The 18,189-nt window shown below is 50.2% G+C and overlaps 1 protein-coding gene across 2 annotated transcripts in view; it reads right to left on the reverse strand.

The window, feature by feature from the left end:
- Positions 1-6,407: 6,407 nt before the first annotated feature.
- The window catches only part of HPD (4-hydroxyphenylpyruvate dioxygenase), a 49,346-nt gene continuing 37,564 nt past the window's right edge, over positions 6,408-18,189 (reverse strand). For both annotated transcript variants that reach the window (XM_054528339.1, XM_054528341.1), the window contains 7 exons: positions 16,167-16,270; positions 15,481-15,558; positions 13,512-13,674; positions 13,327-13,398; positions 10,169-10,291; positions 6,828-6,944; positions 6,408-6,736 (listed from right to left, as the gene is read on the reverse strand). In XM_054528339.1, coding sequence (XP_054384314.1) covers positions 6,626-6,736; positions 6,828-6,944; positions 10,169-10,291; positions 13,327-13,398; positions 13,512-13,674; positions 15,481-15,558; positions 16,167-16,270 — 768 coding nt within the window. In that variant the 3' untranslated portion in view covers positions 6,408-6,625. The remainder of the gene's footprint in view (positions 6,737-6,827; positions 6,945-10,168; positions 10,292-13,326; positions 13,399-13,511; positions 13,675-15,480; positions 15,559-16,166; positions 16,271-18,189) is intronic.

The raw sequence follows: 18,189 nt of genomic DNA on the forward strand, positions 1-18,189 counted from the left end.
ACCTCAGCCTCCCAAAGTAGTGGGATTACAGATGTGAGCCACCGTGCCCAGCCTGAACTTGTAGGTGGGTTTTGTGAACTGGGCCAAATTATAGTCACCACTAGACCTTCCACAGCTTTTAAGTGTGATTTCTAGATTTTTTTCTTAAAACCTCAGGTTTCTGACTCATGAGGTCTGCAATGAAGGAAATAAGATCAGGTATTCTTTTACTATCACTAGAAGAACGTAGGTGGTTCCTCAGAAATGTTTAACACTTAAGGAGATGCCCCCCTGGTCTGCATTTGAGGGAGGAAAAAGGGCTGACAAAATGGTACAAGTTGAGAAGAATTAAATCTATCCTGTATTCATGGCATTTCAGAGATGCTGTGCCCCAGTCAGTCTCAGCTCTGCTTGACCCAGTAGATGGGCGATAAGGGGCTTATAGTTGGCGTCCACAGTAAATGTCTCCAAGAAGATGTAAAACCTTAGCAAAAAGCAATATGCCTGAAAAGACGCTGTACCTCACTTCTTACTGGAGAAATGTGAATTATCCCATGTTACCATTTCCCCCTGTCAGGTTGGCAATTATTAGAAGGTGGAGGAAACCCAATTTGAGGGAGCAGGAGGCAGGGGGACTCTCGTGCATCATTAGTGGAAGCCAAAAATCGCTGCAACCTTTAGGAGGAAAAATACCTATTAGCAATCATTATTTAAAATGCACACGGCCGGCGCAGTGGCTCACACCTGTGATCCCAGCACTTTGGGAGGCCTAGGAGGGCAGATCACCTGAGGTCAGGAGTTCAAGCTAGCCTAGCCAACATGGTGAAACCCCATCTCTACTAAAAATACAAAAAAATTAGCCGAGTGTGGTGGTGCACACCTGTAATCCCAGATACTTGGGAGGCTGAGGTGGGAGAATCGCTTGAACCCAGGAGGTGGAGGTTGCAGGGAGCTGAGATCATGCCACTGCACTCCAGCCTGGGCGACAGAGTGAGACCCCGTCTCAAAATAAAATGATCAAATGCACACACAAGTCTTGGCTCCATTGTTCCACTGTGAAGAATTGAGCCTGACAGATATAGTGGGCAACAATATGAAGAAGAGTGTTCTTCGCAGCCTCATTTGTGGTATCAACGAAACGAAGGGAGGGTAAATTGTCCGTTCACGGTGGGCTGCTTTTAGGAATTGTGCATCCAGACAGGTGGACACTCCTGTACGTGGATTCATGGGACTAGAGGGCTGAGGTCCGGGCTGAGCCAGGAGACAGAAGGAAGTGTCCGGCCATTAATTCAATCACTCAATATTTATTGAGCACCTCGTATGTGCCAGGTACTCCTCTAGGCTCTGAGGACAGGAATGAAGGAAACATACTGTTCTTGAGGGCGAGCCAGACAAATGTGAAAGGTAAATGCTACAGTAAGGAGAAAAAAAGCTAAGAGAAGGGGGTGTATTTGAAGGAATATACAATTTTACCTTTATTGTTTTAGAGACAAGGTCTAGTTCTGTCACCCAGGCTGGAGTGCAGTGGCATGATCATAGCTCACTGCAGCCTCGATCTGCTGAGCTCAATGATCCCCCCCACTTCAACCTCCTAAGTATCAGGGACCATATGCACACTTTACCATGCCAGCTAATTTTAAAAATTTCTTTTTTTTCTTGAGACAGAGTTTTGCTCTTGTTGCCCAGGCTAGAGTGCAATGGCACAATCTCGGCTCACTGCAACCTCCACCTGCCGAGTTCAAGCGATTCTCCTGCCTCAGCCTCCCGAGTAGGGATTACAGGGATTACTAGGATTACAGGCATGTGCCACCAAGCCCAGCTAATTTTGGATTTTTAGTAGAAATGGGATTTCTCCATGTTGAGCATGCTGGTCTTGAACTCCTGACCTTAGGGGATGTGCCCTCCTCGGCCTCCCAAAGTGCTGGGATTATAGGTGTGATCCACCGTGCCAGGACTTTTTCTTTCTTTCTTTCTTTTTTCTTTCTCTTTTTTTTTTTCTTTCTTCTTTTTTTGTTGAGACAGAGTCTTGCTCTGTCGCCCAGGCTTGAGTGCAGTGGTGCAATCTTGGCTCACTGCAACCTCTGCCTCCTGGGTTCAAGCCATTCTCCCACCTCAGCCTCCCAGGTAGCTGGGACTACAGGCATGCGCCACCACGCCCGGCTAAATTTTTTGTATTTTTAGTAGAGATGGGGTTTCACCATGCTGGCCAGGCTGGTCTCTAACTCCTGACCTCAAGTGATCCGCCTGCCTTGGCCTCCCAAAGTGCTGGGATTCTAGACATGAGCCACCATGCCCGGCCTTTTTTCTTTTTTCTTTTTTTTTTTTTGAGGCAGTCTCTCTCTGTTGCCCAGGCTGGAGTGCAATGGCATGGTCTCAGCTCACTGCAACCTCTGCCTCCCAGGTTCAAGGGATTCTCATGCCTCAGCCTCCTGAGTAGCTGGGACTATAGCTGCGCACCACCACACCCGGCTAGTTTTTTTATTATTAGAAGAGACGAAACCCCATCTCTATTTTTTATTTTATTTTATTTAATTGAGACAGAGTCTCGCTCTGTCGCCCAGGCTGGGGTACAGTGGCGCAATCTCGGTTACTGCAACCTCTGCCTCCTGGGTTCAAGCTATTCTCCTGCCTCAGCCTCCTAAGTAGCTGGGATTACAGGCCATGTGCCACCACGCCCGGCTAATGTTTGTATTTTTAGTAGAGACGGGGTTTCACCATGTCGGCCAGGCTGGTCTCAAACGCCTAACCTCAAGTGATCTGCCCGCCTCAGCCTTTAAAAGTGCTGGGATTACAGGTGTGAGCCACCTGTATCTGGTCAATTTTTTAATTTTTATAGAAATAGGGTCTCACTGTGTTTCCCAAGCTGGTCTTGAACTCCTGGGCTCAAGCAATCCTCTGGCCTCGGCCTCCCAAAGTGCCAGGATTATAGGTATGAGCCACTGCGCCTGTCTTCATCTTCTCTCTTGAACTTGCTCTCCTGTTATATTTTCTACTTTGGTCAATGATACTTCTGTTCTCTGCCTCCACCCACTGCTGCCTGCCACTGACCACCTAAGCTCAAAGGCCAGGGATCCTGGATTTAAACCTTCTCTTTCCCTCCCTTACCTACCAAATCTGATGCTTCTTCCCTATTCCTCAAATCCATCCACCTCTTCCTCTGCTCCTCAGTCCCAAGAGATAACTCCTTTCTTCATTGGCTCTATTGTGGGGGCCAGAATGGGAGCCCCTCTCCAGCTTTTCAGGAGGCTGAGGCAGGAGAAAGGATCACTTGAGGCCAGGAGTTCGAGGCCAGCCTGGGTAACATGGAGAAACCCTATCTCTACTAAAAATACAAAAATTAGCCAGGAGTGGTGGCATATGCCTATGGTCCCAGCTATTAGGGAGGCTGAGGGAGGAGGATCACGGAAGCTGGGGAGGTCAAGGCTGCAGTGAACTGTGATCATGCCACTGCTCTCCAGCCTCGGTGACAGAGACCTCAGACAGAGAGAGGAAGGTCCCAGACAGACTTGGGTTCCCTTGTGGGCAAGAGCCCCTCCCCCCAAAATAAGAATATTCATATAGCATTGACTCTGTGCCAGCCTCTGTTTTAAACATCTTTGATACTAGCAACAGGGCTAGGAGGAGGGTATTATTATAATTCCCACTTAACACAGGAAACTGAAGCACTGAGAGGTCAAGTAGCTTGCCGTAGGTCACACAGCTACCACGTAGCTATCTGAGAGGTGAACTTAGGCAGCCTGGCTCTCCAGTATGTTCTCAGCTAGTGGGTGTCTGCTCTGCATGCTTTATTTATTTATGTGTTTATGAGATGGAGTTTCGCTCTTTTTGCCCAGGCTGGAGTGCAGTGGTGCGATCTCACTGCAACCTCTGCCTCCTGGGTTCGAGTGATTCTCCTGCCTTAGCCTCCCGAGTAGCTGGGATTACAGGTGCGCACCACTAGGCCCAGCTAATTTTGTATTTTTAATAGAGACTGGGTTTCACCATGTTGGCCAGGTTGGTCTTGAACTCCTGACCTCAGGTGATCCACCCACCTCGACCTCCCAATATTTATTTTTGAGATGGAGTCTCACTCTGCCACCCAGGCTAGAGTGCAGAGGCGTGATCTCGGCTCACTGCAAGCTCCACCTCCCAGGTTCAAGGGATTCTCCTGCCTCAGCCTCCCGAGTAGCTGGGATTACGGGCACCCTCCTCCATTCCCGGCTAATTTTTGTATTTTTAGTAGAGGCGAGGTTTCACCCTGTTGGGCAGGCTGGTCTCTAACTCCTGACCTCAAGTGATCCACCTGCCTCAGCCTCCCAAATTGCTGGGATTACAGGCATGAGCTACCGCACCTGGCCATATGTGCCCAACTTTCTACAATGTTGACTCAAATTTGTTTGAAACCATGCAGGCAAAATGAAGTAGGTCTATGAGGCACATTTGGTCTGTAAGCCACTAGTTTGCATCCTTCCGGGTTATACAGTTTCCCTTCTTCACATTAAGTCACAGGAGAAGAGAGGGGGAGTATTTTTTTTTTGCACGGAATCCTTTGGGTTCTCTCTGATCTCTTTATTTCTGAAGTTCGTGATCCCAGAAGCCCTGATTTCTTCTATAATCTGAAAAAATCCCCAATTCCCACCATTATACCAACTCAGAGTATTTTTTTCTTCTGTTGAGCTTTGATGCCTCCTAGCTCTGAGGTGACTTATCCTCACGGAGGGTTCTTAAGCATTAGAAGCAGAAAGAGGCCAGAGGCAGTGGCTCATGCCTATAATTCCAGCACTTTGGAAGGCTGAGGTGGGCGGATCACCTGAGACCAGGAATTCGAGACTGGCTGACATAGTGAGATCCCATCTCCACGAAAAATAAAAACAAAATTAGCTGGGCGTGGTGGCGCATGCCTATAGTCCCAGCTACTTGGGAGGCTGAGGTAGGAGGATCACCTGAGCCCAGGAGGTGGAGGTTGCAGTAAGCCAAGATCACATCACTGCACTCCAGCCTGAGCAATGGAGTGAGACTCTGTCTCAAAAAAAAAAAAAAAAAAAGAGAAAAAGAAAAAGAAAAAAGAGGCCAAATTTGCTCCACACCAACTCTTTCCTGGTTTTGAAGAAAGAATCTCCTTCCTAGGGTTTTAGGACCCAGCTGCCTCATTCTTTTGCAAGGGTCACTCACACTTGTATGAGTATGAACAAGCCCCTTTCCAAAAGAAGTCCTTACTGCGGGCAAGGCTGAGGCAGTGCAGCTGCATGGGACTGGGATCCCAGACCCCTCCTACCTGCTTTATCTCCGAGACCAGGAACCAAGGGACCATATCCTACAGTTGCTGAGCATGGATGCTGCCCCTAGAGTCCCTTGTCTAACACTCTCCCCTCTCCTGTGTTCAGAGGTTTGGGCTCTGGGTAGCAAAACTGAAGACAGCTCATCTTTAGAGATCATCGGCCGGGCGCGGTGGCTCACGCCTGTAATCCCAGCACTTTGGGAGGCCGAGACCATCCTGGCTAACAAGGTGAAACCCCATCTCTGCTAAAAATACAAAAAATTAGCCGGGCGTGGTGGAGGGCGCCTGTAGTCCCAGCTACTCGGGAGGCTGAGGCAGGAGAATGGCGTGAACCCGGGAGGCGGAACTTGCAGTGAGCCGAGATCGTGCCACTGCACTCCAGCCTGGGGGACAGAGCGAAACTCCGTTTCAAAAAAAAAAAAAAAGAGATCATCAAGCCGGCAGACAAGATACTGCCAAACTCTAACCCCACCTCAGGGCCTTTCTCTGTTCGCTCTTTCTGGAATCCTCTTCCCGAGCATGGTCCCATGGCTGGCTCCCAAATATCACCTTCTCGGAGAGGTCTTCCGTTATCAAAATTAGCTCCCCTGCGATCTTCACTTCCACATATTCTCATCAACTGCCTTTTTTTTTTTTTTTTTTTTTTTTGCCCAGGCTGGAGTGCAGTGTCACGATCAGGGCTCACTGCAGCCAAGACCTCTGTCCATCAATCGATCCTCCCACCTCAGCCTCCTGAGTAGCCGGGACCACAGGTGGGCGCCACTACGCCAGGCTAATTTTTATTTTTATTTGTTATTTGTGTAGACGCAGGGGGGCGGGGTCTTGCTATGTTACCGGGCTGGGCTCGAACTCCTGGCCTCAAGCGATCCTCCCATCTCGGCCTCCCAAAGCGCTGAAATTACAGGTGTGAGCCACCACGCCCGGCTCATCGCTTGCTTTATTGTCTGAATCGCGTTTATCTCTCTACAAAAGCAGTGTCATCCGTCTTTCCCTCCAGAGTGCAAGTCCCCTATCCTTCCCTGGTTCCAGAATTCCTCTCTCCGCGTGGTAGCGCTTGGCAAAGCGCTGACACCCGCGGCTCCTCGGTTCCGCGGCGCTGGCGGCCGCCCTGGCCTCCCCCTGGCTGCCATGAGGCACTATTGCCTTATGCGCAACACGAACAGACACCGTATTGGACCGGAGCACGCTTTAATCGGGAGGGCTGGAGCAGAGGGCGGCCCCGCCGAGGGGCGTGGTCAGGGTGGGCGGAGCCTTGGGGGCCGCGTCCGCTGGTGGGCGGGACCCAAGGGCAGCAGCCAGTAGGGAAGTTGGGCGAGTTCCAGAATCAGGGGGCGTGGCTGTGTGGCTGTGGGAGGGCGGGGCCTCCGTGGGGAGGGCAGTGGGCGGGGCTTACATGCCGGGCACCACCCCATTGGTCTCCATGTTGGTGAGGTTGCCCCGCAGGTTCTGCTCCTCCTCGAAAGCCTTGAACAGTGAGTTGAAGTTGCCGGCTCCAAAACCCTGTGGCGGGAAAGAGGAGATGAGTCAAGGACCTAGAAAACCGAGTGTGCTAGCTGCCTGTCCCCTCGGGCCTGCCGGGGACAAGCAGTACCTGGTGGTTGTGGCGCTGGATGACTTCCAGGAAGAGCGTGGGCCGGTCCTGCACCGGTTTGGTGAAGATCTGCAGGAGGTAGCCTTTCTCGTCGTAGTCCACCAGGATTTTCAGCTCCTAGGCGGGAGACAGGGGGCTCTGCTAGGGGCGGCTGGCCCGCGCTCTATCCTGGCACGGTGAGATCCTTGGAGAGTCCACAGGGGCTCCTGCACCCCAAAAGTCTGGAAATGACCTCTCTTTCTGGCAGTTCCAGCCACCTCCAAATATATCCCCAAACTGTCCTATTACCATCTCCCTACTACAGTTCCTAAGGCACCATTCAAGACTGCTGCCTGCTTCTAATCTTGGTATCCTTACAATCCATCCTCCCCGCAGACATTAGCAGGACCCTTTTTTTTTCTTCTTTTTTGAGACGGAGGCTTGCTCAGTTACCCAGGCTGGAGTAACAGCACTTTGGGAGGCCGAGGTGGGTGGATCACCTGAGCTCAGTTCGAGACCAGCCTGGCCAACATGGGGAAACCCAGTCTCTACAAAAAAAAAATACAAAAATTAGGCTGGGCAAGGTGGCTCACGCTTGTAATCCCAGTACTCTGGGAGGCTGAGGTGAGTGAATTACCCGAGGTCAGGAGTTCGAGACCAGCCTGGCCAACATGGTGAAACCCCGTCTCTACTAAAAATAAAAAATAAAAAATAATTAGCTGGGCATGGTGGCACACGCCTGTGATCCCAGCTACTGAGGAGGCTGAGGCAGGAGAATCGCTTGAACACGGGAAGTGGAGGTTGCAGTGAGCCAAGATCAGCCACTGCTCTCCAGCCTGGGCAACAGAGCAAGACTCTGTCTCAAAAAAAAAAAAAAAAAAAATTAGCTGGGCGTGGTGGCGTGGCGGCCTATAATCCCAGCTACTGAGGAAGCTGAGGCAGGAGAATTGCTTGAACCAGGGGGCTGGAGGTTGCAATGGGCCAAGATCGCACCACTGCACCCCAGCCTGGGAAACAATGCAAGACTCCGTCTCTAAACAAACAAAAGGGAACATGGAATTACCATGTGACCTAGCTACTCCTAGATATATACCAAAGTGCATTGAAAACACGTCCACACAGAGCCTTGTACACAGATGTTCACAGTAGCATTATGTATAACACCCCAAAAGTGGAAACAACCCAAATATCTATCAACGAGGAACAGATAAACAATGTGTGTCTATCTATACAATGGGATATTTTTCAGCCACAAAAAGGAACGAAGCACTGACACACATCCCACGCAGATGAACCTTGAGCACATGCTATAAGAAAGAAGCTGCTCACAACAGGCCTATTTTGTGATTCCTTTTTTTTTTTCCAAGACGGAGTTTCGCTCTGTTGACCAGGCTGGAGTGCAATGGCGCGATCTCGGCTCACTGCAACCTCCCCCTTCCTGGGTTCAAGCAATTCTCCTGCCTCAGGCTCCCCAGTAGCTGGGATTACAGGCGCCTGCTACCTGCCCGGCTAATTTTTGTATTTTTAGTAGAGACAGCATTTCACCATGTTGGCCAGGCTGGTCTTGAACTCCTGACCTCATGATCTGCCCACCTTAGCCTCCCAAAGTGCTGGGATTACAGGTGTGAGCCACCGCGCCCGGCCTCTGTGATTCTTTTTGATGAAATGTCCAGAATAGGCAAATCTATAGAGACTGAAGGTAGATTAATGATGCCTAGGGCTGAGGTGGGAGAGGGGAAGGGAACAGAGGGGTTGGGAGGTGCTGGCTAAGAGGCTCAAGGTTTCTTTTTGGGGTGACAAAAATGTTCTAAAATTGATTTTTTGCCCAGGCTGGAATGCAGTAGCCTGATCATGGCTCACTGCAGCTTTGACCTCCTGGCCTCAAGTGATCCTCTCACCTCAGCCTCCTGAGTAGCTGGGACTACAGGCACGAACCACCATGCCTAGCTAATTTTTTAAAACTTTTTTTTTGTAGATACAGGGTCTCCCTATGTTTCTCAGGCTGGTCTTAAACTCCTGGCCTCAAGCAATCCTCTCACCTCAACCTCCCAAAATGCTGGGATTATAGATGTGAGCCACTGTGTCTGGCCTAACTGTTTTTGTTTTTCTTTTAGACAGGGTATCACCCAGGCTGGAGTGCAGCGGCCTGATCATGGCTCACTGTAGCCTCTACCTCCTGGGTTGAAGTGATTCTCCCACCTCAGCCTCCCCAGTAGCTGGGACCACAGACACAGATCACCACGCACAGCTAATTTTTTTTTCTTTTTGTAGAGACGGGGGTTTCGCCATATTGACCAGGCTGGTCTCAAACTCCTGACCTCAAGTGATCCACCTGCCTTGGCCTCCCAAAGTGCTGGGATTACAGGCATGAACCACCACACCTAGTCCTAAAATGGATCTTTTTTTTTTTTTTTTTTTTTTTTTGAGACAGAGTCTCACTCTGTCGCCCAGGCTGGAATGTAGTGGCACGATCTCGGCTCACTGCAACCTCCGCCTCCCGGGTTCAAGCAATTCTCCTGCCTCAGCCTCCTGAGTAGCTGGGATTACAGGTGTGTGTCACCACGCCCGGCTAATTTTTGTATTTTTAGTAGAGGCAGGGTTTCACCATGTTGGTCAGGCTGGTCTCGAACTCCTGACCTCGTGATCCGCCCGCCTTGGCCTCCCAAAGTACTGAGATTACAAGCATGAACCACCACACCCAGTCCTAAAATGGATTTTGATGATAGTTGCACAACATAGCAAATAGCTAAAAATCATAGAATTGTACACCTTAAAAAAATGACATGTTATGTGACATATGTCAGTAACACTGCTAAAACCAAACCAAAAAACCCTCCAGTGGTTTCTGGTCACAAAAGAACAAAATCCAGACTCCTGAATAACAGCTCACAAGAGGAACTGGCTCTTGCTTACCTGTCTGACCTAGGTCATCGCTCAAAAACAACCTCCCATCCACTCTAGCGTATTCTTTCTGTTCCTCAGACGCTCGGGGCATGCTCCTACCTCGGCCCTTGCTGATCCCTCTGCCAGGAATGCCTTTCTTCCCGCTGTTCACAAGGCCAGCTCCGGCTCATGATCTAGACTTCACTCAAATGTCACCTCCTCAGAGAGGCCCTCCCTGACCACTCTTTGTAAAGTAGCCCCAGGCTGCCTGTTTGAACTTCCTGCACTGACTATCTCTGACCGTGCTTTTATTGTTTGTTTGTCATCTGTTTCCTCCTCCCACACAGACCCCAGAATAAATGTCCCTTGCCAGCAGGGACTTGGTCTGGGCTCCTCTCCGGGCTGAGACAATATTTCTGAAAAGATGGAACGCAGAGCTCGTACTCCCCACAAGGCTGCGGATCCTGCCTGGGCCTCACCTCCAGGGCATCAATGTTCTCCTTCACCTTGATCTTGGCGGTCTTCAGCTTCTCCCGCAGTTGTTTGTAGTACGTGGAGGGAACAGATAAGAACTCCAAGCCTCTCTCTCTCAAGTGGCGAATCTGTTTCAGAGCAAAGTTGAGGTCAGCCTTCGGCCAAGTTCAACTCCCCTAGCCAGGCGGAGGTGCTGGGTCATCAGGAGGCAGGGTCCCTATCCTAGCTCCCCTCAACTGCCAGGATGCTGTGTGGCCTCTTCCCCTTTCTTCCTGTCATGGGCCCCGTTAGAACAACAACTGCTAGATTTATAGAACACTCACCATGTGCCTGCCTCGAGCACTTTCTTTTTTTTTTTTTTTTTTTTTTTTTTTGCGATGGAGTCTCTGTTGCCCAGGCTGGAGTGCAGTGGCACGATCTTAGCTCACTGCAACCTCTGCCTCTCAGGTTCAAGCAATTCTCCTGCTTCAGCCTCCTGAGTAGCTGGGATTACAGGTGCCTACCATCACGCTGGGCTATGTATTTTTAGTAGAGACGGGGTTTCACCATGTTAGCCAGGTTGGTCTCGAACCCCTGACCTCAGGTGATCTACCTCCCTCGGCCTCCCAAAGTGCTGGGATTACAGGCGTGAGCCATTGAGCCCGGCCCGAGCACTTTCTACGTATTCCCTCATTATGTCCATGCAGCAATCTTTTGAGGCAGCTGAAGGACTATTCTCCCATTTCATAGCTGGGGAAACTGAGGCATCAAACGATTAAGGATCTATCAGGCCGAGTGTGGTGGCTCACGCCTGTAAGCCCAGCACTTTCGGAGGCTGAGGCAGGCAGATCACTTGAAGTCAGGAGTTGGAGACCAGCCTGACCAACATGGCAAAATCCTGTCTCTACTAAAAATACAAAAAAAGGCCAGGCGCAGTGGCTCACGCCTGTAATCCCAGCACATTTGGAGGCCAAGACGGGTGATCACGAGGTTAGGAGATCAAGACCATCCTGGCTAACACAGTGAAACCCCTACTAAAAACACACACAAAAAAATTAGCCAGGCGTGGTGGTGGGAGCGTGTAGTCCCAGCTACTCGGGAGGCTGAGGAAGGAGAATGGCATAAACCCGGGAGGCAGAGCTTGCAGTGAGTCGAGATCATGTCACTGCAATCCAGCCTGGGCGACAGAGCGAGACTCTGTCTCAAAATCAAATAAAATAAATAAAAAATAAAAATAAAAATACAAAAAAAAGTTATCCAGGCGTGGTGTCATGCACCTGTAATCCCAGCTACTTGGGAGGCTGAGGCAGGAGAATCGCTTGAACCCAGGAGGTGGAGGTTGCAGTGAGCCAAAATCGCACCACTGCACTCCAGCCTGGAAGATAGAGCAAGACTCCATCTCAAAAAAGAAGTATATATATATATATATATATATATTTTTTTTTTTTTTTTTGAGAGACAGGGTCTTGTTCTGTCACCCAGGCTGCAGTGCAGTGGCATGATCATAGCTCACTGCAGCCTCAACCTCCCCAGGCTCAGCTGATCCTCCTACTTCAGACTTCTGAGTAACTAGAACCACAGGTGTGCACCACCACACCTGGCTAATTTTTTGATTTTTTGTAAAGATGAGGTCTTATGGCCGGGCGCGGTGGCTCATGCCTGTAATCCCAGCACTTTGGGAGGCTGAGGTGGGCGGATCACAAGCTCAGGAGATCGAGACCATCCTGGCTAACACAGTGAAACCCCGTCTCTACTAAAAAAACAAAAAAAAACATTAGCCGGGCGTGGTGGTGGGCGCCTGTAGTCCCAGCTACTTGGGAGGCTGAGGCAGGAGAATGGCGTGAACCCAGGAGGCAGAGCTTGCAGTGAGCCGAGATCGCGCCACTGCACTCCAGCCTGGGCGACAGAGCCAGACTCCGTCTCAAAAAAAAAAAAAAAAAAAAGATGAGGTCTTACTATGTTGCCCACGTTGGTCTCGAACTTCTGAGCTCAAGCAGTCCTCCTGCCTCGGCCTCCCAAAGTGTCTGACCCCCCAGTTTAAATGTGCAATGCCCTTCACCCTTGCTGTCCCAATTCCCTGCTTTACTTTCTTCCTGGGTGCTCTCTACCATCTAGCATTTATATTTTACTTATTTTGTTTCTTGCTCCACAAGGGCAGAAACTGTTACAGGCATGAGCCACAATGCCTAACCTTAATTTCCTCATTTTAAAAAAACATTTCTTTTTTGAGGCTGCAGGGAGATAGGGCCTCACTCTCTGTCACCTAGGCTGGAGAAAAGTGGCTCAATCATAGCTAACTGCAGCCTTGAAATCCTTGGCTAAATGGATCCTCCTGCTTCAGCCTCCCAAGTAGCTAGGACTACAGGCATGAACCACCAAGCCTGGTTAATTTTGTTTACTTTTTGCGGAGACAGGGTCCCACTCTTTTGCCAGGCTGATCTCTAACTTCTGGGATCAAACAATCCTTCTGCTTTGGCCTCCTGTGTAGTTGGGACTACAGGCATAAGCCACTGTGCCCAGTCCTAATTTCCTTCATTTATTATTATTATTTTTTTCTAAAGCGGAATTTCACTCTTGTTGCCCAGGCTGGGGTTCAGTGGTGGGACCTTGGCTCACTGCAACCTCTACCTCCTGAGTTCAAGCGCTTCTCCTGCCTCAGCCTCCTGAGAAGCTGGGATTACAGGTGCCCACAACCACGCCCAGATAATTTTTGTATTTTTAGTAGAGGCGGGGTTTCACCATGTTGGCCAGGCTGGTCTCAAACTCCTGACCTCAGGTGATCCCCCTGCCTTGGCCTCCCAAAGTGCTGGGATTACAGGCATGAGCCACTGTGCCCGGCCCTAATTTCCTCATTTTTAAGGTAAGGCAACTGAAGTCCAGAGACAGCACTGAATCTCCCAGAGACACAGAGCAAGCCACTGGCAGAACTGGGACCATCACCCAGGCTTCCTGATACCCTGGCGTCTGCTACCTCCAAAACCCAGGGGTTCTGTGGAGACTGAACTCTCTGGGATGGTTGGGGCTGTGCCTGCCCATTAGTTGCAAGAAGCAGTGAGGGAGTCCTGTCAGTCTCCCAGCCCAGAGAAGTGGGCCTAGGACTGCCGCCACCTGCCCTCTCGATTTTGCAGAGACCGTCCCTGGCTCTGAATGAGAGAGGAATTTGGACAGGGAAGGGGGTTCTAACCGCTGTGATGATGTCTTCGGTCTTGAGAGCGATGTGCTGGACCCCAGCACCCCCGTTATAGTCCACATATTCCTGGGGGAGGGAAACAAGGAGACCACTGTCATTTGCCCCATCGCCCACATCCCTGACCCTACAAGAGCCCCCCTCTTCCCTGCTCCCCTCTCCTCCAGCCAGGGCGGCCTCACCTGGATCTGGGACTTCTTCTTGCCAGGCGCTGGCTCATTGATGGGCATCTTGATGGACTCTTCATAGTTGGCCACCACAATGGATCGCAGAGAGCTATATTCCGTGTGCACCTGTGTGTCATCCACGGACCAGAAGCGGTGGAACTGCAGGTTTTTCAGGTACCTGTAGGGTGGGCAGTGGAACACATGTGCTCTGAGCGCCTCCAGGGACGGCCTCCATCACCCCATTTCCACCTTCCAGAATCTGTCCCTGAGCAGGCTCCAGAAAGGAGATGCCATTGCCATCATACCCATCAGATATTTAGATCTTTTTGTTGTTGTTGTTGCTTGAGACAGAGTCTCACTCTTGCCCAGGCTAGAGTGCAGTGGTGCAATCTCAGCTCACTGCAGCCTCAATCTCCAGGCTCAATTGCTCCTCCCACCACAGCTTCCCAAGTAGCTGGGACTACAGGCATGTGCTACCACACCTGGATAATTTTTGGGTATTTTTATTTTTTGTTTTTTGAGACGGAGTTTCGCTCTTGTCACCCAGGCTGGAATGCAGTGACGCAATCTCGGCTCGCTGCAGCTGCCACTTCCTGGGTCCAAGTGATTCTCCTGCCTCAGCCTCCCAAGTAGCTGAGATTACAGGCATGCACCACCATGCCCAACTAATTTTTTGTATTTAGTAGAGACAGTGTTTCACTGTGTTGGTCAGGCTGGTCTCGAACTCCTAACCTCAGGTGATCCACTCGCCTCGGCCTACCAAAGTGCTGGGATTACAGGCATGAGCCACTGTGCCCAGCCGTATTTTTTGTAGAGATGGGGTCTCACTATGTTGCCCAGGCTGGTCTTGAACTCCTGGGTTCAAGCCATCCACCTGCCTGGGCCTCCAAAGTGCTAAGATTCCAAATATGGGCCACCATGCCCAGCCTAGATTTGTACCTTTATGATGACACTTTTCCTTCAGGTGGAAGTTTCTTGGAACGAAATACATATAGGACGGCAAGGCTCCCACAGAGGGAAGTAAGGTGCTTTGAGAAAAAGGCCCTTGCTTGGAATTTGGACGGGGGGCTCTCTGGGTGGTGGCAGCCTTCCTCCAAGCCTCCCTGGACTGTGATGCCCCCAGGGTTCCTCAGAAGGAGGGCCTGTGGGTCGCTTTGGGCCTCAAGTCCACTGGTCTCCATGTTGACAGTTTTACAGTGAATAAATGCATCAGTGGCCTCAGGCTAACTCCCACCATCTTGTGCTGTATTTTCTACTTTTATTTTATTTTACTTTATTATTATTATTATTATTATTATTATTTTTTTTTTTTTTTGAGACAAAGTCTCGCTCTCTCACCCAGACTGGAGTGCAGTGACATAATCTCAGCTCACTGCAACCTCCCCCTTCCTGGTTCAAGCGATTCTCCTGTCTCAGCTTCCCAGGTAGCTGGGATTACAGGCACACACTGCTACACCCAGCTAATTTTTGTATTTTTAGTAGAGACGGGGTTTTGCCATGTTGGTCAGGCTGGTCTTGAACTCCTGACCTCAGGTGATCCACCCGCCTCCACCTCCCAAAGTGCTGGGATTACAGGCGTGAGCAACCGCGCCCAGTCTATTTTATTTTATTTATTTATTGGAGACAAAATCTTGCTCTGTTTCCCAAGCTGGAGTCTCACTCTGTTGCCCAACCTACACCTCCCAGGTTCAAGCGATTCTCCTGCCTCAGCCTCTTGAGTAACTGGACTTACAGGCGCCCAACACCTCGCCCACCGAGTTTTTGTATTTTTATTAGAGACGGGGTTTCTCCATATTGGTCAGGCTGGTGTTGAACTCCTGACCTCAAGTGATCCTCCCACCTCCGCTTCCCAGAATGCTGGGATTACAGGTGTGAGCCACTGCACTCAGTCGTATTTTCCATGTTAGTGCAAGGACCAGGGAGTGGGCCAGTCCACCGTGAGGACCCGTCATCTTCACGCAGAGGGAGAGGGCCAGGGTCTCACCATTCGGAGGCGGACACCATCTCCTGATCAGGCTGGTTTCCCACAATGTGGTCGATAATCTCCAGACTGCATTTGGGCCTGGGAAGGGAAGAAGATGGGGGTGAAAAGGTGGCTACCCCCCAGATTGCTCCCTTCTCCATGACTCCTCAGTAATAATAATAGCTCACACTTCTGTTTTTGGAGTTTTATTTTTTTGTAGAGATGGAGTCTCTACAAAAAGAGAGACTCTTTTGTTGCCCAGGTTGGTCTAAAACTCTGGGGCTCAAGTGAACCCCCTGCTTCAGACTCCCAAAGTGCTGGGATTATAGGTATGAGCCACCGCGCCTGGCCTCACACTTATGTAGCATTTACTATGGGCCGGACATTTTATTTTGTCAACTCATATACTATTACAGTCCCCGTTTTACAGGTGAAGAAACTGAGGCCTAGAGAGATGAAGTGACTTGCCCAGGGTGAAATGGCTGTGAAGTAACAGAGCTGGGATTTGAACCTGGGGAAGTTTGGTTGCAGAGGCCATGGTCTCAGCCTCTGTGCCACCTCTTCAAGCACCCCTGAGGACTTCCAGGAATTCCCTAGCCGGCTCCATTCTGCCCCAACACACATGTGCAGTGGACATGGAGGAAGGGGCATTACTTTTCTGAGTACCTCAGGGCTTTCCACCCACCTCTGCCCTGAGGGACACTCACAGTTTAGGAAGTAGGGGGTCCATGAACGCTGGGGCCTCATATCCAGGCAAGAATTGGCCAATGTAGTTCATCTTCTCCACCAGGGTGTGTGTGGTGTCCCCATACTATGGGTGGAAAACAGTCTGGCTCGGCCCCTGGGCACCCATCCCCGCCGAGGACAGAGCACATTTCATAGCGCTAATGTAGCCCGGGATTCCAAACCACATCTGACCCTAACCAGATGCGTGATCTTGGGCAAGTCACTTCTCCTTTCTGAAATGAATTGAAATCTGTCACTTGTTTGAGAGTTTCTATGAGGGCGGGGACACTGTTTTGCTCACCATGGTGTACCCAGCGCCGAGCTCAGTGCCTGGCACAGGGGAGGTGCTCAATGAAGCACCTACTTCATTTATTTCAGTAGGTCAAGTAGATGAAGAACGAAGGAGGGCATTGGATTAAATTACACTGAAGAGCGGCCAGGCGCGGTGGCTCACGCCTGTAATCCCAGCACTTTGGAAGGCCGAGGCAGGTGGATTATGAGGTCAGGAGATCGAGACCATCTTGGCAAACACAGTGAAACCCTGTCTCTACTAAAAATACAAAAAATTAGCCGGGCGAGGTGGCGGGTGCCTGTAGTCCCAGCTACTTGGGAGGCTGAGACAGGAGAATGGCGTGAACCCAGGAGGCAAAGCTTGCAGTGAGCGGGGATCGTGCCACTGCACTCCAGCCTGGGGGACAGAGTGAGGCTCTGTCTCAAAAACAACAACAACAAAAAAATTATACTGAAGAGCTCTGTCAGCCACTTTAACCATCTTTTTTTTTTTTTTTTAAGGCGGAGTCTTGCTCTGTCACTCAGGCCGGAGTGCATCGGCACGATCTCGGCTGACTGCAACTTCCATCTCCTGGGTTCAAGCAATTCTCCTGCCTCAGCCTCCTGAGTAGCTGGGATTATAGGCATGCACCACCATGCTGGGCCCACCTCAACATCCCAAAGTGCCGGGATTACAGGCGTGAGCCACTGCGCCCGACCTTTTTTTTTTTTTTTTGAGACGGAGTCTTGCTTGTTGCCCAGGCTGGAGTGCAGTGGCGTGATCTCCACTCACTGCAACCTCTGCCTCCCAGGTTCAAGCGATTCTCCTGCCTCAGCCTCCCAAATAGCTGGGACTACAAGCACGTGCCACCACACCTGGCTAATTTTTTTTTTTTTTTTGAGACAGAGTTCCATTCTTGTTGCCCAGGCTGGAGTGCAATGGTGCGATCTTGGCTCACTGCAACCTCTGCCTCCCAGGTTCAAGAGATTCTCCTGCCTCAGCCTCCTGAGTAGCGGGGATTACAGGCATGCACCACCACATCCAGCCAATTTTGTATTTTTAGTAGAGATGGGGTTTCTCCATGTTGGTCAGGCTGGTCTCGAACTCCTGACCTCAGGTGATCCGCTCCCTCGGCCTCCCAAAGTGCTGGGATTACAGGCGTGAGCCACCACGCCCAACCCCACACCTGGCTAATTTTTGTGTTGTTTTATTAGAGATGGGGTTTTACCATGTTGGCCAGGCTGGTCTTGAACTCCTGACCTCAAGTAATCCACCCACCTTGGCCTCCCAAAGTGCTGGGATTACAGGCACACTTTAACCATTTTTATGTAATTTAACTTTTTAACTTTTTTTTTTAATTATTTATTTATTTATTTATTTGAGATGGAGTCTTGCTCTGTCACCCAGGCTAGAGTACAGTGGCGCAAACTTGGCTCACTGCAACCTCTATCTCCCGAGTTCAAGTGATTATTCTGCCTCAGCCTTCTGAGTAGCTGGGATTACAGGCGCCTGCCATGCCCAGCTAATTTTTGTATATTTAGTAGAGACAGGGTTTTGCCACGTTGGCCAGGCTGGTCTCGAACTCCTGACCTCAGGTGATCCACCTGCCTCAGCCTCACGAAGTGCTGGGATTACAGGCACACTTTAACCATTTTTATGTTTAATTTAATTTTTTAACTTTTTAAAAAATTTTTATTCATTTATTTTTGAGACAGAGTGTCACTCTGTCAACC

Source organism: Pongo abelii, chromosome 10 (genome assembly GCF_028885655.2).
Source record: "Pongo abelii isolate AG06213 chromosome 10, NHGRI_mPonAbe1-v2.0_pri, whole genome shotgun sequence".
Lineage (NCBI taxonomy): Eukaryota > Metazoa > Chordata > Mammalia > Primates > Hominidae > Pongo > Pongo abelii.